The sequence below is a fragment of the Nicotiana tomentosiformis genome, chromosome 8, assembly GCF_000390325.3.
Source record: "Nicotiana tomentosiformis chromosome 8, ASM39032v3, whole genome shotgun sequence".
Lineage (NCBI taxonomy): Eukaryota > Viridiplantae > Streptophyta > Magnoliopsida > Solanales > Solanaceae > Nicotiana > Nicotiana tomentosiformis.
The window spans coordinates 29565697-29588170 of NC_090819.1; the positions used below are offsets into that span (position 1 = coordinate 29565697).

At 35.1% G+C, this 22474-nt stretch overlaps 2 protein-coding genes and 1 long non-coding RNA gene across 4 annotated transcripts in view; 2 read left to right on the plus strand and 1 right to left on the minus strand.

Moving 5' to 3' along the window:
- LOC117274781 (uncharacterized) overlaps positions 1-14317 on the plus strand; it is a 182628-nt gene extending 168311 nt beyond the window's left edge. The window contains exon 2 of the long non-coding RNA XR_011410261.1: positions 9705-14317. This is a non-coding gene — a long non-coding RNA (uncharacterized lncRNA). The remainder of the gene's footprint in view (positions 1-9704) is intronic.
- On the minus strand, positions 5128-15310 carry LOC104088794 (protein NONRESPONDING TO OXYLIPINS 2, mitochondrial-like). 2 transcript variants are annotated; one of them, XM_009593529.4, is made up of 5 exons: positions 15035-15310; positions 13755-13926; positions 6227-6272; positions 6008-6076; positions 5128-5498 (listed from the first exon to the last, which is right to left on the minus strand). In XM_009593529.4, the coding sequence occupies exons 1-5, from the start codon at positions 15196-15198 to the stop codon at positions 5473-5475; spliced, it is 477 nt and encodes a 158-aa protein (XP_009591824.1). In that variant the 5' UTR covers positions 15199-15310; the 3' UTR covers positions 5128-5472. The 2 variants fall into 2 exon arrangements, with proteins under 2 accessions (XP_009591824.1, XP_009591826.1); XM_009593531.4 differs by lacking the exon at positions 6008-6076 and having other exon boundaries at positions 15035-15307.
- Positions 15311-17823: 2513 nt separating this feature from the next.
- On the plus strand, positions 17824-20705 carry LOC104088792 (probable plastid-lipid-associated protein 11, chloroplastic). Its single transcript, XM_009593528.4, has 3 exons — positions 17824-18417; positions 19953-20018; positions 20321-20705. Exons 1-3 carry the CDS (start codon positions 17945-17947, stop codon positions 20418-20420), a joined length of 639 nt encoding a protein of 212 aa, XP_009591823.1. The 5' UTR covers positions 17824-17944; the 3' UTR covers positions 20421-20705.
- Positions 20706-22474: the final 1769 nt, after the last annotated feature.

Consider the following 22474-nt stretch of genomic DNA (forward strand, 5'->3'; position numbering starts at 1 on the left):
TTTGATAGGAAAAAGGTTCAAAATAACTCCTTAACTTTGAGAAATGATCTAGATATAATTTTTTTTATTAATATCAAGGATAAAATCTATTCTAAATTTGTACTTATTCACCAAGAACAAAGGTTTCCCAACACATGAATCTTTCTTAGTAGAGAAAAGGGACAACTACTATGAGAAATGATCTCCATAAAATGAGACCGAAGGGTATGAAAAAAGAGTAAAAACTTATCTTGTTTACACCAAAACAATGAATACGAGACATATGTTAAGCATATAGTTTTTTTGATACTTAAACATAGTTAAGTAATACTCCCTCCGTTCCAATTTATGTGAACTTGTTTGACTGGGCACGGAACGGAGTTTAAGAAAAAAATGAAGACTTTTAAAATTTGTAATCCTAAACAAATCAAAAAGGGACTCAGATTATTTGTTTGGTTATAAAAGCTTCTCATTAAGGGTAGAATTATAAGTTTAAGCTAAATTGTTTCAAAATTTAGAAAGGGATCATTCTTTTTTAAACGAACCAAAAAGGAAATAGGTTCGCATAATATGGAAAGGACCAAAAAGGAAATAAGCTCACATAAAATGGAACGGAGGGGTATAAATTTTCAGTTTACTTTATTAATGTTTAAGATTAATTATTTATAGTCATCCCATTGAAAGAGAGATGGAGGAGTTGGGGCGTAATGGGGGAAAGTCTTTACCCTTGTAACCACATAATGAGGAAAAGGAAAAGGAAAAGGAAAAGGCAAAAGTACAAAGAAGATAATAATCCGACGTGTGTTTGCTTTGCCATATAAAGGAAGCTTGCGCTTTTTAGGCCATGCTGGATTTCTCTTCACCTCCTCCTTTATTTCCCCTACACTACTGCTGCTCTCCATTTTAATGTTACACCAATTTGACACCTTTTGTTTTCAAAATGTGTTTGTAAGAATATTTTTAAAAATCACAACGATAAATATGACTACATGTTTTTACATAAAATTTTAAAAATTTATGTGTTTTTAAGCATAAAAAGTTATACTCCTTTATTACCATATTCATGACGCTTTGTTAAGTTTGATAAACTTCTTTTATTAAAGTTATTTAGGAGTAATTTTTTTATTGCTTTAATTATTAAGGCTATTAGGTAAATTAAAAATAACGCATTTAGATGTAAGACTATTCTTTTTATTTATGATAGTGCACCATTGTCATGTCTTACGGTCAAATTTCTTTTTATATAGATCTTTTAATGGCTAGTAATTTCATTGATTTGTTTGATATTTGCTAAATATTCTCGGCGTCTCTACTAAAATTAAAATTGTATTTCATGCGAAAAATTTAAAATTAAAAGAATCTAACAAAATTTATTCTATTTGTTTGCTTTGGTTCGTATGTTTAGCAAATCCACATAATTGGTTCGACTTCTTTTAACTTAAAAACAAATCAAATTGAACCACAAACACCTTTGCATGTAAAACTTTTATCATCTCATCTAGTTGTTGAGCAATTTTAAGATTTATATATCTGTATATAAAAAACTGGTCATCCGAATAAACAACTTAGAAATAGAGTAGTAGTGAAAACAAAAGGTTCCATATTGGAGACAGACACATGACAGCAATGCCAGTGGAAGTAACATTATTGAAGCACGTGACATGGGAAGAGAAAAAGGATGCAAAATTACTGATCCCGAAGCAAATTGTTCGGCACGTGCGTTCCCCATGTGCCGCCTTTTACTCCTCCCTCTTCCCCCAATCCCCATTTTAAATTGGATACTCTATTTTATTTTTTGGATACTGTATAATATTCTCACCTCACGTACCCCCATGCATTTGTGTGTTCTTCATTTTTTTTAACTCGATCGAGCAACCTTTTTATTTTTCTTTAATTTTTTTATATTGACAATCAAAAGATTTTTTTATTACTAAAAGATAACCTAAAATGTATATACATGTTGTCCAATTTTAAGCAATTGTACTACTACTACTACTGAATTTTTTAATGACCTCCATCTCATGATACATTATGAAAACAAGAAACTTTTCTTGATTATAGAGCATTAAGATTAAACTAGAGCATATAATTCTTCCTCACCCGAAAGATAGTCGTTTAAGTCATCGTTAAAATCCCAATGCTGGAAAATTACATTAGAGAATACAGTAGTACTGTACAGGTTTAAATGATAGAACAAATACCAGTTATCCTAAAAAGCAATTTAATTATGAATTGACCTATTCAACCCGTTTGAGTAAACCCCTCCTTTTAATTTGATTTCATCGACTTGGTTATTGATTTGTTTGAGTAAATGCGTCTATGTTTACTTAGTCCTTTTCATTCTGTTATTGGCAGCTCCACACCGGTATTTACATGTATCAATTGTTGCAGTACATAAAAACATTTAGTTCTCACTACCAATGCAGCAAGAGCTTAACACTAGAAATTCAGCTGCTCAAACCCAATTTTAAGCCATAGTTATACAGATTATTACTAAATTTATTATTATGTCCTCCATCTTAGGATAAATTATGAAAACAAGCAACTTTCTCGATTATAGTGTACTATTAACATTAAACTAGAGTACAAAATTCTTGCCTAATAACCCTTCAAGATAGTGGCTTAAGTAATCGTTAGAATCCCAAGGCAACAGAGGGTAAATTACATAAAAAAAGAAGACTTTGTTTCAAAATAATCCTGTTAGGAAAAGTGCCAAATATACCAAGTACTGTTAGAAAATATTTAAATGTAATTTTCGTTATACTCTGAGTTCATAAATATTCATGTCGTTATATTATTTGTTCAAATATACCCTTTTTTCATTAAGTTTGTCTAAAATGAACATTCAACCCTAATGACATTGGCATTTAATGAAGTGGATGTCACATGACTTGCCACCTCAGTGCTCCTATTCTATTTTACCCCTCCCTTCTATTTTTTTTCCACCACAAAAATTTTCTTCACCTCCGTCACTATTACCACCATTATCGCTATCATGAAAAATATTGTATTCCAAATTTTAGTCTTTTATATATGGAGAAGGGGCACTGGGGTGGTATCAAATATCAGTGTCACGTAGGATTGAATGTCCACCTTGGACAAACTTAAGAGAAGAAGGGTATATATGAACCAATAGTATTATGACAGGGGTATATATTTAAACCTAAAGTATAACAAATGATATATTTAAACTTTTTCTCATAATACAGGGGTATATTTTGCCGTTTGCCATTAAAAATAATAGGACAAGTACAGTCTAGATCTGTCAATACTAGAGAACTCAGTCAGTAAAATCCCAAAAAAACAGCCGCATGAGTTGCTGCCATTTCGTAATATTTACTAGTACTATTAATTTGAGTTTGGCATGAAAGCAAACGATGTCTATAAGCAGGGGAAAATAAGAATTTAAAATATAAGCATTACTTAGGTGTAAGATTCTAATCTCAATATAAGCCTCTTTTTCTTTCGTAACATGATTATCCTCCAACATTATTTTTAAAGAAACCAATAAGCTAACAATTTACTTTTGCATCGCCTAATCAGATATTTTAAACCATAATTTCCTGTACATTGTGAATTTCAAAATTACATACACTGCAATTCTTATGTAATCTTCAAATCCATCAAACGTACAATAACATAGTAACTGTAATTGTCTCTATTTGACATCAAAATTTGATTAAATTGACCAATTGAAAAGTAACATGTCCTGTTCGTCATATGGTTGGTACTCTATACGGTTTTTAGGAACATGAGTACAAGAAATAGATCGGTACCTTCGCTCCAATCTGAACCAAAAAAGATGAGAAACAAAGCTATCAATCTATTTCCCTCCCCCACCCATCCTTTTTTTCTCCCTTCCCCACAGCATAGTTTACCCTTTAAACTAAACCATTCCATTTTCTAACATTTCAATTATCTCTCATGAAAAGCAAACACCCCACCGCCCAAGCTTTGATTTAGTGGCAAGAGCATAAACACGTGATGTGTGGATTAAACGTATGCACAAGTATGAAACTATGAACCTTACCACAGACAAGAGCCTGATATTTGTGAAGGGTAAGTGGCAAGCTTATTATCTACCGATTTCTAATCGTACGTGATCTTCAAGGATTTCTCGATTATCAAAAAAGTATAAGTATGCTGATTTTGAAGCACAGAACCAGCAGATACTACTTTCCTGCTTCTCTTCTGCACGTCAATAACCAAGCCAGTGAACGTGTTTCGCATATGAAGAGCCACTATATTAAGCTTTTCAGCTTAATCTTTCATGCTTATACTATTGACATTAACTGCACAATAAAATGGCCCCTTTCCCTTCACCTTTTTGTTCAAGTTTCGTCTTTATGTGGATGGAAATGCAAATGCTAACAAGGCCACAAGTAGAGGACTTCATGGTGTTTTAATGCTCGGCTTAATGCTATCTCAAATGTCTATTCAAAAAGAGCTATTGTGGCAGCCCAATTAATTCGAATTCGTCTTTTAAGATCAAAGCACCTAGGCTTTATGTCAAACCCATCATTGATACCATGTAAAAGAATTTGAACATCTCCACCAAGACCTTTAAGCACATGAGTGCAGTCCACGGGCATTACAACCCATTTGAACCCCTTACACAGCCAATTCGGTCTATTTTCCATATTGGAAGCTGAAGAAATCAAAGTAGAAAATAGAATATAATGTTGTACTTCACACTGTCCTTTCTTTTTCGTGGGACAAATACTCCATTCTCTCGTGGCGGAGCTGTCACAACAGAGGGTATCGTCTATGCATCGAGGCTAGTATGGGGGTGTTTCACAGAACAGGTTGGGCATATCAGAGGTAAAGTTTGCAAGTTTCTGGTTGGGTTTCTGGGGTGGATACATCATAATCTTTTGCACGGCAGTGAGGAATGGTCCCATACCCGCTTTATCGACACCCCTAGGTTTATCCAATGAAAATTATTGTCAGATTTTACCGATTTCTCCAAGTATCCAGAATAGTGATAAACAACTAATTGAATGCAACTATAGACTAAATGAAAATGGAAGAAGAAATAACTAATTGAGATAAGCCGGATAATCTGAACCTGTATGTGTAGGATCTCAAAGGAATTCAGGAGAGTAACATCATGAAGTACAAAACTAGCAAAATAAGACAAGGAGGAGATAAAGAAAGATTCATCAAATTCATATTAGGAAGGCTGGCTATAAAGAACTTTAATTGTTCTCTTCGAATGTGATCTGTTGGGGCTTTAATATTAGCCGAAGACTTAGCTATTGAGCACCTAATTTGTTGCGTCGAAAAAAAAAAACACCTACTTTGTTGTCTTTTCATAGAACAAACTACCAAATTCCCTGCTAAGTGTATAGAAATCAATCCAAACCCATGATTCACATAGGACGAACACTATACAAGCTTCGGAGAACTTGTGCAACAAATACCAAAACAGAGATGCATAAAACACTGATTACCAAAGATATCCTTGATAATAAGTGGAGGGCTTACATGGAATCACCTTGGGACCGATAGACCAAGCTCTGGAAAGGGGGAAAAAAAATTGGTCTCAGGAGATTCTTTCAAGTAGAAATTTCATAGAATTTAATTTCAGAAAGCAATAAAGACACGACATACATAAATGCCAAACAGTACCAATTTGAGGTGTGTATTATTTTCAAAGTTTTACTTCAATTGAACCGTTTTATTCAACATTCATCAATTCCAAAGCCATATAATCTATGATGAGCTTTGCCAAAAGTTACAGATCTTCCAGATTGACAGAATAGACGAAAAAGAGAAAGAGGAATGAAATATGAGAAGTTTTAAGGCAGTGTCAATTCAGTTATAAGAGAACGAGAAGAGGGGAAAGTTATTTGATATACAAAGGTAAACTATATTTGCAGCAAAAATTGGGAGTATTCTAAGCAAAAGAAAGCTCTTTCAAAAAATAATACTGAAGCCATGTATCAATTTCTTTATTTTCTTTGCTCAATAATCCAAATGCAAGAAAATATATCCTCCTTATATTTGTCTTAAATAGGTCTCTTACCACTAAAGCCAAACAGACCGTACACATACTCCAATAGGAACTTCAAGTTAATCAACTGTTGAGACACCCCTTCTCATTGAAAACCCAAGATTGGCATGAAACATAAAGACAGTACATTAACTTATACTTAGCATGTTTAATTTGAGAATGAAAACAAAGGCATGAAACGGACCAAATTCTCTGGGCTAGAAACAGAACCTAATAGGCTTAAGGGTCTACCTTCATGGTGGCAAGAAAGAAAACGTTCACGTTCCATCAACTCCATCTGGGAAAAGGAGTTACCGTCACCACAATATTCTTACAAAATACAAAAACATCTACTAGTCTACTAAGAACTACAAATTCTAGAAATGATAAATTGCTTCTCTGGAGATCATTGAATACTTGTATCCTAAAATAAAGAGGGCGGAGCACACCCATGGAAGACATGCTTTTCTAAAGGTAGAGAATGACGCACTAGAGATGAAAAAATATTAGCCCAAGTGAACCCTAAAGGTCATAAAAGTGTGACACTGACAGTCAATCTAGCCTCCCAACAACACCCTTGAAGAGTTGCTTGAAGGTTCAGCGACGTATAGCAACAAGGAACTTCTTTTTTTGTTTTATTTGAGAAATAAAGCAACAGGGAGCTCATATATATCTATTTTCCTACTCTTACACCTTAGACAATCAGCTCAAAAGGAGCCGAATCAATGAAGGTGATACTTTTCTAATTACAAATTTGCCAACTTCTTAACAAGATGAAAAACCATAACATAAAATCATATCTCAATGAATTCTTTTATCCCCATTTTCAATCATATGGGAGTTCCTTGATCATCCTTCACAACAGTGACTTGCTTCTTTCTTTAAACTACATCATTACAGTATTGTTCTCACACATTGCAGTGGCTTCGGTCACTGTGGTTCTTGTTTCATAGATTTATTATCTTGGAAAATTTTCCGACAGTTCGTCTATGTGTTGGTTTCTTTAATGACGATGTACATGTTTTTTTATGACGGTGGTGTCAGGGCCAACTTGGTGTGCAGCTCAACTATTCCACCGGGTATCTACAACCTCCTACTAGTACAGGTACCAAGTAACTCTACCCACCCAACTTTTAGGGAGATGGGAAGAAATCATCTAATGTCTTTTTTTGGATTTGAACCTGAGACTCAAGGTTCTTCTCCAACCTTATTAGCTACTAGGCCACACTTGGGTGCACGACGTACATGTTTTTGTCATGGTTTTCAACATTTGGAGTAAGAAAGATGATAAATATAGAACAAACTCGATTTATTAATCAAATTTGCAGCAAGTTAGAAAGATCATTGGCGTTATTGATTTTGTAGTGTTGTAGAAGCAAATGCAATGTAGAAAGCACGTTCTCACTTATGGGCTTTCAAATGGCCACTTTTGATGATGATGTGTGAGTGCTTTTGAAGAATCCCTAGTTTATCTTATCTCGTAGTGATGGACTACATTGTAATTCTAGAGAAATTCTAGAAGTTGAGTACTATTTCTCCCCTGTCATATCTTGATTTTTGTGATTATTCTGAACATTAGCATATCGCCATCATTTTAGGGAAGAAGAAGGGAAATTTGAACATAAACAACCAAGACATTGTTTGTTGGCTGGTTCTTCAATTGTTTAAGCCAAATTTCTTTTTCCCCCAAAATTATAAATTTCACTATAGTCCTTAGTTATTGTACTCAGTAATCACACGACCGCTTATTCTTGTTTTGAATTTGCATAGACTCCCACTCCCTATCTTCGTTAAAAGCTTGAACAAGAAAGGCTGAAACTATCCCTATATCTTTTACTTATCAGGTTGCGCACAACACACCTTCTGATTTCTGGTCAGCATTTTAAAAGGCCGTGGGCATGAGCGAGGCATTTTATCTAACACTGGGTGAGGCATATGCCCCAAGGCACAGGCATAAGTCCACGGATATTTAATTTTAAATATTTTATAAATTAATAATATAAACATATAAATAACAAAAAAAAATTATTAAAATTGTAGAAAATTCAAAAATATTCTAAAATTAGTAGGAAATGTATATATCTATATTATATTAAAAGTACGGAGGCCCTTAGCAAAATATCGTGCGTCTTTTTACCCTTTAGAAGTAGATTTTACATTGGACAAAGTTGTAATTTAAGTTATTTTCCTAAAATTTGGACATTAATTATTTCTTAATATTTAGGATTTCAAAATTTTAATATTTAATATGGAGTAAGATTTTATTTATATTTTTTCCTTATTTGAATACGATATAAGACTCTAAAAAGACATCCGGCTAATAATTACTTGAACATATTTGAAGATTTCACTTATTAATTTGGATACTTATAGTAAAGTCATTAGATTACTAAATTAAGTTTTGATTATTACTTGGAATTATTTTAAGTTTCTTTTATTTATTTCCACAATACCTACAAATTTTTGTTAGAAGGCCTAATATTTAGGATTACTTCTTTTTCTTTACCTATAGAAAATAAACTCTTTCAAGCATCACAAAAGGTAATGTAGTGTTGAAACACCGAAGTTTTCACAAATTTTAGATAAACTAATATTTAAAATTTTGAAGTTAATTGTGAATTTTCACTTTAAGTTTCCAAGAACTTAAACTTGTACAATCAAAAATTTATTTATTATAGAAAAAAGTTCACTAGAATTAATTCATCATGTTAAAAATACACTTATCTCATAGAAAATAGAAGTTTTTGATAATCAGTAATTAGCGACGAATTTTTACTATTTAGCTACAAAAAAAAGTGATTTGTCGCTATTTCTTTTATAGTTGACATGTTTAGCATACATAGTACCTCAACATCATTTCATACGACGTTAAAACAAAAATAAGTGATTTGTCGTTATTTCTTTTATAGTTGACATGTTTAGCATACATAGTACCTCAACATCATTTCATACGACGTTAAAATAAAAATAAGGGATACATGATAGTCATTTAGCTTTCAAAATTATCTAAGTTGTTTTCATGCTTAGCTAGGAGAGAGGCGAAATTAGCGGTCACGGAGGCTAAGACTGCTGCGTTTGGTCGTCTATATGAGGAATTGGGGGCTAAAGGTGAGGACAAGAAGTTATTTCGGTCGGCCAAAGCGAGAGAGAGGAAGGCTAGTGACCTGGATCAAGTTAGGTGCATTAAAGATGAGGAAGGTCGTGTATTTGTGGAAGAGGCCCAGATTAAGCAAAGATGGTAGTCGTACTTTCATAAACTTCTGAATGAAGAGGGGGGCGGAAAAATCGTGTTAGGGGAATTGGGGCACTCCAAGTCACCAAGACTTTAGGTATTATAGACGTATTAAGGTTGAGGGGGTCGTGGGAGCGTTTCATAAGATGAGTCGGGGCAAAGCGACCGGACCAGACAAGATTCCAGTAGAATTTTGGAGGTATGTGGGTAGAGCAGGCTTGGAGTGGCTGACTGGGTTGTTTCATGTTATTTTCAGGACGAAGAGGATGCCAGATGAGTGGAGGTGGAGTACGATGATTCCGCTGTACAAGAACAAAGGTGATATCCAGAATTGTAACTATAGGGGTATCAAGTTACTAAACCATACCATGAAAGTTTGGGAGAGGGTGGTGGAAGGGAGGGTGGTGGAAGGGAGGGTAAGGAGGGCGTGTCTATATCAGAAAATCAGTTCAGGTTAATGTCGAGTCGTTCTACTACGGAAGCTATCCACTTTATCAGGAGGTTGGTGGAACAATACAGAGATAGGAAGAGGGATTTGCACATGGTGTTTACTGACCTAGAGAAGGCGTATGACAAGGTCCCTAGGGACGTTCTTTGGAGATGCCTGGAGGTGAAAGGTGTGTCGGTAGCTTATATTAGGGCGATAAAGGATATGTATGATGGAGCTAAGACTCGGGTTAGGACTGTGGGAGGTGAGTCAGAGCTGTTTCCGGTGGTTATGGGTTACACCAAGGATCTGAGCTCAGCCCGTTCTTATTTGCCTGGCGATGGACGCACTGACACACCATATTCAAGGGGAAGTGCCTTGGTGTAAGTTGTTCGCTGATAATATAGTTCTGATTGATGAGACGCGAGGTGGCGTTAATAAGAGACTGGAGGTATGGAGGCAGGCCCTGGAGTCTAAAAGTTTCAAGTTGAGTAAGACCAAGACGGTATATTTGGAGTGTAAGTTCAGCGACGCGTCGGGGGAAGCGGACGTGGAAGTGAGGCTTGACTCACAAGTCATTCCTAAAAGAGAGAGTTTCAAGTACTTAGGGTCAGTTATCCAAGGAGATGGGAGATGGGGAGATCAACGGTGATGTCACGCACCGTATCGGAGTGGGGTGGATGAAATGGAGGTTAGCATCTGGAGTCCTGTGTGACAAGAATGTGCCATCGAAACTTAAAGGTAAGTTTTATAGAGCGGTGGTTAGACTGACCATGTTGTATAGGGCGCCAGTCAAGATTTCATATATCCAGAAGATGAAAGTAACAGAAATGAGGATGTTGAGATGAATGTGCGGGCACACTAGCATGGAAAAGATTAGGAATGAAGATATTCCGGAGAGGGTGGGTGTGGCTCCCTTGGACGACAAGATGCGGGAAGCGAGGTTTAGATGGTTCGGGCACGTGCGGAGGAGCCTAGATGCCCTGGTTAGGAGGTGTGAGCGGTTGGCTCTGGCAGGTACGAGAAAAGGTAGAGGGCGGCCTAAGAAGTATTGGGGCGAGGTGATCAGGCAGGACATGGCGCGAGTTCACATTTCCGAGGACATGACCCTTGATAGGAAGGTGTGGAGGTCGAGCATTAGGGTTGTAGGTAGGGGGTAGTCGAGACTGTTTCCTCGTTGTGCCAGCTAGTCTGATAGTGTTTTGTGTAAGACTATTAGTTGTTTTTGTTGTGTTTCACACTGTTTATTATTATTATTATTATTGTCTTTTTATTTATTTGCTGTCTCTTACGATACTGGTATTATTTTTCTGGTTTCTGTTGTTGTTACGGATCTAGTGTCTCTAAGCCGAGGGTCTCCCGGAAACAGCCTCTCTATCCCTCCGGGTAGGAGTAAGGTTAGCGCACACTCTACCCTCCCCATACCTCACTAGTGAGATTCTACTGGGTTGTTGTTTTCATGCTTAGCTAGGTCATCCGCTACTTTGTTGACTAAATATGAATATTATTTGTAAATTTCAAAAGTTTATATTTTATAACTCAAATAAATTATTTAGCAATATTATGAATTTTTTAAATTTTATATTCATTGAATAGGGTGAACGAAACTCCTCAGCGTAATATTCTATTTGTATTATAATGAGTATTTGTGATTTCTTTTTTAATTATAGGTTTTCAAACAATAATTTTCTGGTATTGTCATTTTTAGTTTCTGAATTATTTGGAACTAGGGTATCATTTTTTTAAAATAAAGTCTCCAGAACAATATGTCAACTAGAGAGATACCAAAAGAAATTCTAATACTAAACACTAACTTGAAAAGAATAGATTAAAGAGAGGAAAAAACATATGAAGCATAAAGAAGGAAGTTGCAAGCGTGGAAGCACTACAAGCATTAAGGACAAAGCTCATGCTTTGCAGACAAAGTGCCAAAGAGTATTTGTTACTAAGTAAACGACAAAGAGAAAGCATAATGAAATTAGGTGGCCTGTGACTTTTGAGTTTTTTTAGTTTGGAAATTATTATGAGTTAACTTTAAATTGAGTATTTAAGTACTTAAAAAATAATTTAAGCAATTTTGGCTCAAATTTGAAAAGGTTTTCCGGGCTTACGCCCCAATAACGCGCAAAAAGTTGGGACTTACGTATGAGTGGATGCCCGAAAGGTTGGGACATGCACCACATGATACTTGCGTCCCGCTAGTACGCCTCAATGCGTTTTTTATGTGCCTCGCCCAAAAACGCCTTTTAAAACATTATTTCTGGCATTTAGTTTTTGTTAATTAAACAAAAATTGACAACCCCATGGGATTCTCTTCCTCTGATGCCCCTCCACCAGTCCCCCGTAAACACTTCCCCACGCCGTAGAATCTAATAAAAACCTCCAACTAGAAATTAAATTCCAAGAGCTACTTGAAGGGATAGAATTTCTTGGGTTTGGGGCTTAGGATGGAGGATGGCGGAATATACCACTGCTGTAAAATTTGTTTAATTTGCTCAAATCGACTATTAGGAGTATGTAACACAAGCTTTAGGCTAGATGTGTTTATCCAAAACATGGACTCATATCAAAATAAGCTCAAAACACCAGAATGAAAAGGGCGACATGCAATAAAATATTGAAGCAAGCAGCATGCTACATCTTGCAGTTAAATACCTTTAAATACTTCTAAGCTATGTTGCGCGGACTCTCCAAATGTTGTCGCACCCGTGTCGGATCCTCAAAAATTACATTACTTTTGGAGAATTTGACACGCACTTGGTAATATTTCGGAGAGTCCGAGCAACATAGCTTCTAAGGTGCTAGACAATTTGTTAAGGGGCTCATCTTTGATCCATCATTGATGCTTGAGAATTCAGAATGTTGTTTCGACAAATAAAGATTAAACTGTCAAGTACCTCTCATTTCCATTTTAATCCAGATATCCGTCTTATCTAAACATCACATTAGCCAAGAACAATTAGCATAGAAGCACCATCGAACTTATGCCATTACCTGCTTCCAAGCTGAGTTCAAACCATCCTCAACAACTTTGAGTTAATGCATGTATCCTTTTTATCTTATTTTATTTTATAAATTAATACCGATTTTATGCATACATCTATCAAGAGGTTGTACAGAATGCATCAGGAGAAACTTTAATTATGTTAATAATGGAGTGTCAAAAGATTTATCCTTCATAGGGAACTGTTAGAGTTTCACCAATGAAGCGCAATATACGCTTGAACATTCTTTTGAAAGGTAAGCAAAAAAACTTTCTAACTTTTCTTTATTTTATAAATGCGCTCTCCCATACCCATCTCTACCTAAATGTCATATTTGGTTCACCAGCTTATATTCAGACTCATAATATGTGCCTACCACAAATACCACACCGTGCTACCTTTGGCATTGAAACAAAGCCCTTGAGGGCAACATTTTTCTAATCTTTACTCTCAAATGCTATGCTTTTTTTTTCAAACTGAAATTTTGATCAAACTATCCCTAGTAGTCAAAGCTTAGAACACTATAGGCACAAACTTTCAACATGGAAAATGTTGGGTAGCTTGATATGGATGAGGAGCAAGGAGCATAACTGATGTTCTAAGATTTTGCAGCAAACATCTGTAGATTACCAAATAAAGTCCAATATGTATCACCAGTAATTAGCCAACAGTCAAAGTTCATTTCACAGTCCAACTGCACTTCCTTTAGAGCCTTGTTTCTATTAACACGAATTTCAGGATTTCAGATGATTCACTAAACTCAGATACCCATCGTGAGTCCATAAGTATAAGCATTCAGGATATGAAAAAGAAACTTACCCAGACCCAATGCATACACCAAACAAAGTTAATTTACCACAATTAAATGGCAAACTGAGGTAATGACACATATTAATTAGCCGTTGGTTGATAAACCTTATGTGAAAGATACATGTCATGTACTTTCGCTTATAGGTGCAAGTATTTCCCATCACCCCTCCTTCTATGTTTTCTTCCTATACTTCACATGGTTTCTGTTGAAGAATTACAATTTCTGTACACAAAATGAAATAATGACAACTGATTGAAACGGCTTGCATGACCATCACAGTATACTTTTCAAAAGTATAAAGTATCAAATGTGAAGCAACTACTCACGATTAAGATAACAAAACCAGAAAGTCCAGGGAAGGTGCAGCAGAGAGTACCCTGTGAGAGAGCTCGACAACTCCTCGAGCCATCATTCAGACATGAAGTTAGCCTGGCCGTTGCTACTGCGCTATGCAGAGGCAAAAGGGACTGAAGACATCCAAGTTGCTTCAATGGAGACCTGTCATCAATTCAAACCCACAATACAAAATATATCATATCATACAACAAAATATCAAATTTAAGAACCATTTCAATTAGTATAAGAAAGGGTAAAGAGAAATCAGAAACAGTGCACACTTAATGGCCTTTCAATTAAACGGTAAGCGAACAGTGACTCATGTAGCTTGTTAACAGCGATGCAGGCGCAACCATGACCTTTGACTCTACCAATATTTTGGTTTGTATGTGCCTATATATATACATACAGATGTGTGTGCGCACACACAAGGGCGATCCAATATTTAAATTTAATAGGTTCACGGTTTGAGTTCTTTGAAATATGGGTTCTAAACTTAAATTTATATTACTGCTATCTTTCAGGATTTCTCACATATATATTTATGATCTAAAAGGTGGGTTATATTTGTGTATCTGTGTGTATATATTGTGTCCATGCCAGCTTACACACATTTGGTCTAATCCACCACACAACTTGCAGTAGCCCACATGCAGGTAATTCTGCCTATCAATGGAGCATGGACTCACATTGAGTGTGTGTAAACATATCAAAATGGAATTCCACACTGATTATCTTCTTCTCATCCCCAACACCCCACCCCTGCCCCCTCCATCCCGACCCCCATCCCGCCTCCTGCCCCCCTCACCCTAACCCCCACCCTTCCCGACCCAATAGTGTTTGCCTATATTATATAAAGATGCTCTTGAGGCAATATATTCTGCTTACTTACCAAACACCAAAAAAGAAGCAAGAAAATCACTTCTTTTTATCTGGAAAACATTTTCTGTGTAAAACATTTTCCTTCATACCAAACACACCCACATATGCATTTATCAAGGAATCAACAAGACAACAACTATACCTTAATCTCAAGCAAGTAAGGGTTAGTGATATGAATCCTCACTGTCCATGTCTTTCCATTTAAACTCATTTCAGTCCAATAACATATAAAATAAAATTACAAAATAAAAAGCACTAAATTCTCTGTATTTCCTAGTGGCATGTAAATCTCTAACATTTATCAAGGAATCAACACAAAAGGAAATTAGATAAGAACCAAAAGAAAAGGGAGAAATACATTAAAGAGACTAATTGTAACAAGAATTACTTAAGCTTGCTGCTGAAGGATGGTGAGGTAGAAGGAATTGCAGAAGATGATTTAGCATATCCAGAAAAAGAAGGAGCAGCTTGAGATGACTTTGAAGGTTTTCTAATGGCGTATTTCGCGGATGATGATGCTCTGTTTACGATGCGTTGGCAAATTGAAGCCATTTGATGATATAATTGAATCAGAAGAATTCTATAGCCCAAGGATTTAAGGGGTTGAGGATTTCTAATTTCCTATAGAGGGAATCACGGAGATTTGTGTTTATGGGTTTTTTGTACGAGAAAAATAACAAAAATGGTCCATTAAGTTTGGGGTAGAGCAATTTTGACCTTTTATGTTTGTCAAAAATAAATACTTTTAGGGTATGTTTGGTACCATGGAAAATATTTTCATGAAAAATAAGTGATTTTTCACTTATTTTTCCTTGTTTGGTTGGTGAGTGAAAAAAATTTTCCGAAAAATATTTTTTAGTGTTTGGTTAGAGAGTATAAAATATTTTTCTTTTATGCTACTCTCCTCACCCCCTTTCCCAAAATCCACATGTTTCCTTGCTCCCCCTCACCCCCACTCCCAATGTTTTCAGGATACTATTTTCTTCAAGAGTTTAATTATTCTTCTAAAAAATTGCACAAAACCAAAGGAACTAATGTGTTGCTTCACTTTTTTATGCAAAAACAACGTTGAAATTTGTATTCCATAACAAAGAAGGAAATACTCTTTTTTTGGTTGAAAAATAAAGTACTCTTTCTACAACATAAAAATAAAGTACTCATTTTATTGAAATAAAATAATTACTTTTCTACATCATGAAAAGAATTTTATTTTTTTTGAAATGAAAGAAAATACTTTTTCTACATCATGAAAAAAATACTCTTTTGTTGAAATGAAAGAAAATACTTTTTACTACATCATTTTGTTAAAATGAAAGAAAATACTTTTTCTACGTCATGAAAAGAAAGTATTTTTTTGTTATAATAAAAAAACTATTTTTTTATATCATGAAAATAAAATACTCATTTGTTGAAATAAAAAATAATCTACTAATAATATGAATTTAGGGTGGGGGTATTGGGTGGAGGGTGTGAGGGTGGGTCGGTGGGGATGAGGAATAGGATGGGGAATGTTGAAAAAGAGTTTTAGAAAATATTTTTCCTTCTTTGATAGGAAAAATATTTTCCTCTAATTGGAAGAAAATGAGTTCATGGGAAAAATATTTTCCAAAACATTTAAGCCAACAAAGTATTAAAAATTTAAAAAATATTCCTTCATACCAAACACATCCTTAATCTCTATCAAATAAAATAATTTTTTTTTAAAAATAACATGAAAAGAAAGTATTTTTTTGTTATAATGAGAAAAATACTTTTTTATATCATGAAAAGAAAAAACTCATTTATTGAAATAATTTTTTTTTACTAATAATAAGAATTTAGGGTGAGGGTGGGGGTAGGGGTAGGGGTGGGGGTAGCGGGTGGAGGGTGTGAGGGTGGGTTGGTAGGGATGAGTAATAGGATGGGGAAGGTTGAAAAAAAGTTATGAAAAATATTTTCCCTCTTTTGATAGGGAAAACATTTTCTTCCAATTGGAGGAAAATGAGTTTATGATGAAAATATTTTCCAAAACATTTAAGCTAACCAAATATGGGAAAATTAAAACATATTTTCCGAAAAATATTTTTCTTCATACCAAACACAACCTTAATCTCTATCAAATAAACAGAAATTGAAAAAACAAATTAACATGAATATTTGGAGGTACAATTTTTGGCGTTTCTTCAAATTTTGATCTATTTCTACCCTTTTTTTTATATATAATTTTTGATATTTGATTCAATTTTTCATATTGCAATTTCTAACATTCAACGTACTTTCCTAGTGTATTAGATCAAAATGGAAACCTGTTTTGACAGAATTAGTGATAAGAGTTTTTAAGAAAGCCAAATCTTTTGTAAATATTATTGTTTGCAAATACCTGCACAAGAAATATCTATCACTTAGAAGGTAATCGTATAAATGTGCATGTCAATAACAAGTAAATTAGTAAGTAACTAAAAACTATAAACTGAGACAGATCATTCTGATATAACAAATTACTTATATTATATACTCCCTCCGTTTTTAATTTATGTGAACTTGTTTGACTTGGTACAGAGTTTTAAAAAATGAAGACTTTTGAAATTTGCGGTCCTAAACAAGTCAAAAAGGGGTCCAGAGTATTTGTGTGGTTATAAAAGTTTTTCATTAAGGGCATAATTTGAAGGTTAAACTGAATTGTTTCTAAATTTAGAAAGGGGTCATTCATTTGGAACGGACCAAAAAAGAAATAAGTTCACATAAATTGGAACGGGGGGAGTATTATAATGATAGAGGAACATATATTTTATATCATTTAAGTATAATTAAATATTTTCAACTAGTAAGGACCTTTTTAAACCAAGAAATGCCAAAAAAAAAAAACCAAAGAAGAAAAAGAGGAATAATATTCCATCTGTTTCAATTTAGACGAAGTAGTTTGACTTAACACGAAGTTTAAGAAATTTTTTTTTTTTTGAAACTTATGGTCTTAAAAACTTAAGGTTTAAAAGTTTTATGAGGCCATGACATTTGTGTAATTATAAAAACTTCTCATTAAGGGTAAAATGAGTAAAATAAAGAGTTTAAAATTAAATTATTTCTAAATTTAAAAATATATCATTTATTTTGAAACAAACTAAAAAGTAAATAACCAAATTTTAAACTAGTTGAATTTGTATGTTCATTATTCACCATGTAACTTCTTCACCATTTCCCTCTAAAAAAACAAAAACTCAAGTTCACACCTCCCCACACACACAGTAACACACACAAATTCACAAGTGCCACTTGTTTCTTCCCCGTACACCTCATCAGTTATACTCCCTCAACTGCAAAAATGGCAACCGGCTTCTTCCTTCCCGCCACTCCTAATTTCTTTATGCACTTCCCTTCTAATCCCAAATCTTACAAAATCCATTGTTCCTCCCTCACATCTCAATCCCTCTCAGCCAAGGATAATCTCCTTCGCCTTATCTCTGACCAAGAACGTGGCCTCAAGACTCAATCTGACCCGCAAAAACTCTCTGAAATAATCAGCGCAATTGACGATTTAGCCGATATCGGACGTGACACTGTCACCACTGACGCTTCCCTTTCGGCCACCTGGCGTTTGCTTTGGACTACGGAGAAAGAGCAACTTTATATTATTAAAACTGCTGCTCCCTTTTTTGGTACTAAAGCTGGTGATGTTCTCCAAGTTATTGATGTTGAAAAAGGGACTCTTAATAATGTTATTACTTTCCCCCCTGATGGAGTCTTCTTTGTTCGGTCCACTATTGATGTTGCTTCTTCTCAACGTGTGAATTTCAGGTGTGACTATTTCTCTATCATCTTGTTTCCCTCCATTCCAATTTATTCTTTGTTACTTTTTTGAAAAGAACGACACCTTTATAGATTTTGAAACGTTTAATTTTAAATTTTTCATCCTAGCAACATAAATGTTATGTCAATATTTAAGATGATAAGTTTTAAAAATCTTGTAAGCAGACCGTGAGGTCCCTGCCAGCTAGAGGCGGAACCACCACTTTTAGATTCAACCAAAATCTGCTTTGTATAAAGGTTGCACACTACTAATATATCACTATTTTTTAAAGATATATACATGTATACACGGAGTTTTTGCCGAACTTTACGGGTGCCGGTGACCCCTCTCGGTATAGCATAGGTCCGCCTCGGCTGCCATCTTGACCTTACCTTGGCTAATTTCACCGCTACATCCCACCAACACAAGTACTGGATAGCTCTGGCCACCAAGACTTGGAACAGTTGGCTGAGATTTGAACTTGAAACTTTGTGGTTCTCAACCCACTTCATTCATCACTAGGCACACCCTTGAGTATAACTTATACCAAACAAATATTATGGCATGTTTAAGATCATAAGTTGAAGTCTTTCTTTCTTCCTTAAACTCCGTACCAAATCAAACTATGTCACATAAATTGGAACGAATAGAGTATTTGGAAAGTACATCAGACGACTTCTTCATAAGTAGATTTTGGGGAAAAAATGTAAGGATTTGTTGAAAATACTAGAACAAATGTTTTTGCAAGATTACAAATGTCTTTTTAAAATCCATTCGCAGGATTTCAATAAATTTTTCATGAACAAATACCATATATACATGTTTTCCAGTGGTTAGCAAAGGAAACCAGTCTCAGAACCTTGAGTTCTAGATCAGTAGAGGAGAAAAAAGTATGAAATCCAACATCTATATTGGTGTAATTTTTAGGCGAAAGGGACTCAATTGAACCCTCTTCACCAAAAGGTGGCTACGATGCAGGGTTTAGTACTACCCTTGCCCAAGCGAAGTTAATTGACACCACTTCGCCAGAAAATTATATTGTGTAGATATTTGTTTTAGTGTGTGTGTGTACACGTTGAATTCCCTTGGCTTCTTCGTGTGTTTATTCTTTATATTTTGAATCCATGTAGTTAAATCCTAGCTCCGCTAATGGCGACACCCCTGAATTTAATATAGGATTCTCTGAATTTTATGCTAATGGTAACAGGTAATTTTCTGGGGTGTGTAAAGAAGCACGTATTCGAAAGCGACGTGTTCAAATGGAGCAGAATCGATAGTGATGATTCATATGCCGACCCCTATTAGTTTTGGGTTAAGGCGTATTAGTAGTTTTTTGCGAATTGGTTCTCTGTGTAATTGACTTTAGAAGTTAGGAGGGTCATATACAAACTGCTATAGTACTAGAGATCAAATTATTGACAAATTTCTTGAAACAGCAGAGAACAATGGTAATGGGATGAAGAGAACATTTTACCTGTCTTGGAAGTTTTCTTGTAGTTTGGAACTATTTCATGGTCTATTGACAGTTGTTGCTATGATGTAGATTCACAAGTGCAGTTCTGCGTGGAAAAAATTGGGAGTTTCCTCTGCCACCTTTTGGACAAGGGTGGTAAGTGTTTCTCTTTGCTCGTTTATTGTCTTGATCAACTACATTTTATATTCCACTAAGTGATGTTTGGTATATTAGGAGTTTCCCATATATCTGATTGAAATTTAAGTATAGTGTTTTTTTCGGAGTTGAAGTGCCTTTCAAAGTTCTGCCACACGCATTTGGTTTTTGTTCTTTGTCACAAACATTTGTTTCTTTCCTTTTTCTATTTTTCTTTCTCTTTTCCTCCACTCTCTTGCTTGATTTCAGATTACCTTTGTTTCGTTCGTGTTCAGTGATGGCTTGAATAACTTTTTGTGTAGGTTTGAGACTGTATACCTTGATGATGAGATTCGGGTAGTCAAAGATATCAGGCAAGATTACCTGGTTGTTGAACGTGCTCCTTATACTTGGAAAGAATGATAGTTGTATTTCTCTTCTGCTATCTCTGTACATAAAATTTACTGTAAGTTCCTTTCTTTAAACTCTCTTCTTCATGCTGATACATCTGAAGTCATTTAGATTTCCTGTAATGTATCCTTGTTCTGAGTGTATAGGTTCTGCAGCATCCTCTTTGTAGTTAAAGTTGTCTGTAATATTAAGTAGAGACATTTGATTTGTTGTCATAAGACCAGATAATACTAGTCACTAGATGAGGCAAAATTTGTGCCTTCATTTATATGAAATATGCAAATATATTTTTGTTCAGCTTTTACCTCTATGTTAACGATATGCAATACATTCTTTTACTGATTTAGTTGTGTATCCTGCATATTTCCATAATCAATTATCTCCATTTATGCATGTCCGCTCTAGGTTTTCTAATATTGCTAAGCAATTAAGTAGCTTGTTCAGTCAAAAATGGTAATCGTTTTTCGAAATATTTGGAAACAACCTCTCTACCTTCACAAGGTTAGGATAAGGTTTGCGTACACACTGCGTACCCTTCCCAGACACCACTTGTTGGATTACACTGGGTATGTTTTTCTCAAAAAAAAAAAACCGACCCAGCTAGTTTTGTAAGTTCATCTGAAATAAGTGTGAGATCCAGAGAACATCTACTTTTGCCTTACAAGACAAATGATTTAGTAGTGAAATAGAACAGGCATAAATAGAGGAGAATGGAAGTAGATGATTCATTTAATTGAATTTAACTAGTTTGGGATTGAGGTGTAGTCAGTTAACAGAATGATTCAATACACAAAGCTAATAATATACACTTATATATATATATTCCTTCTTTTGCAATAAATTTAATCCAACCTAATCTCTTACTTAGTTCCACCTACCAAGTATTGGAGAACTGAAGCATAGTCTTGTTTCTAGTCCCCCATTGAGCATCCAAATTGATTATGGTTTTCTAATCTGAACTGCCATCTGCACAACCCCTTGATGTTGTTGGTTGTGGTCTTGTGGTTGTGTTTCCATTTACTTCCTTAAACATAGACAACTGACAAGCATCAATTCTGAAAGAATTGTTACATATCAGTATTGCATCATGTATATTCATTTGCATGTAGTAACACCTTTACGTACGTCAAGAGTTTCCTTGAACATTCCTTTAGGCATAGGATATAAAGAGCATAGCTATATCATGCAGAATTGAAAGGTGAAGATGGTCAATATACGATAAGGTCTTCATTTGCATGCTCTCTATACTCGTCGTGATTGTAGCACCTTGTCAAGTTGATTAGTGCAAGAGCTTTTCCACTTTATAGCCAAGTTAAATTGGATCTCTTCTTGTTATCATGAGTTTTATTATTTGTTTTTAATTATAGTTGTTAAGATCTAAACTTGAAGGCAATGCAATCTGTTTTCATTGTATTCTTATGGGCTGTGATTGAGAAGCCTTTTAGGTTGTGCCAAAGATCCAAATTGCATTTTTAGTCCCTTGAGTTTTTAGCATTATTTGGTTATAAAAATTTAGCAAAACTATTCTTTCTCACATTTCCCATTGAATGTAAGGGGGAATAAGGCATTTCAAGCAAAACTACCCACTTTCCTCCTCCCCTAGTGCTTTCCCTTCTTTTCATTTAGTTAGCATCTCTTTTGAGATCAAAAATGAAGTAGAACAAATATACTTAAGTTGATGAATGATAATATTTTGTTTGGATTGGTAATCACGGATACTGTTGTTTTAAAGTTAGTGGGGGAGCAAGTAAATCTAGAACAAAGTGGTATAGGTTTAGGTAAAGGGTGAATAATGTTTGGGGTGGGGGGTGGGGTGGGGTGGGGTTGGGGGTGGGGGTTAGGAGAGGGTGCTGTGAAAACAAGCATCTATATGCTAGATGGGGAAGGGGATGAACAACTCGACCAAAGGGCTAGTTGCACCTGGAGTCGCTATATGGGCAATGGGGGGCACAAGGTGCTAAGACAGAAGGGTTTGGGTGCATTGGCAAACAAAGTAAGGGCAGAAAAGACATGCATGAGGACTTAGAGGGGATAGAGAGTAGGCGTAAATCAAGAACAAAGTGAAG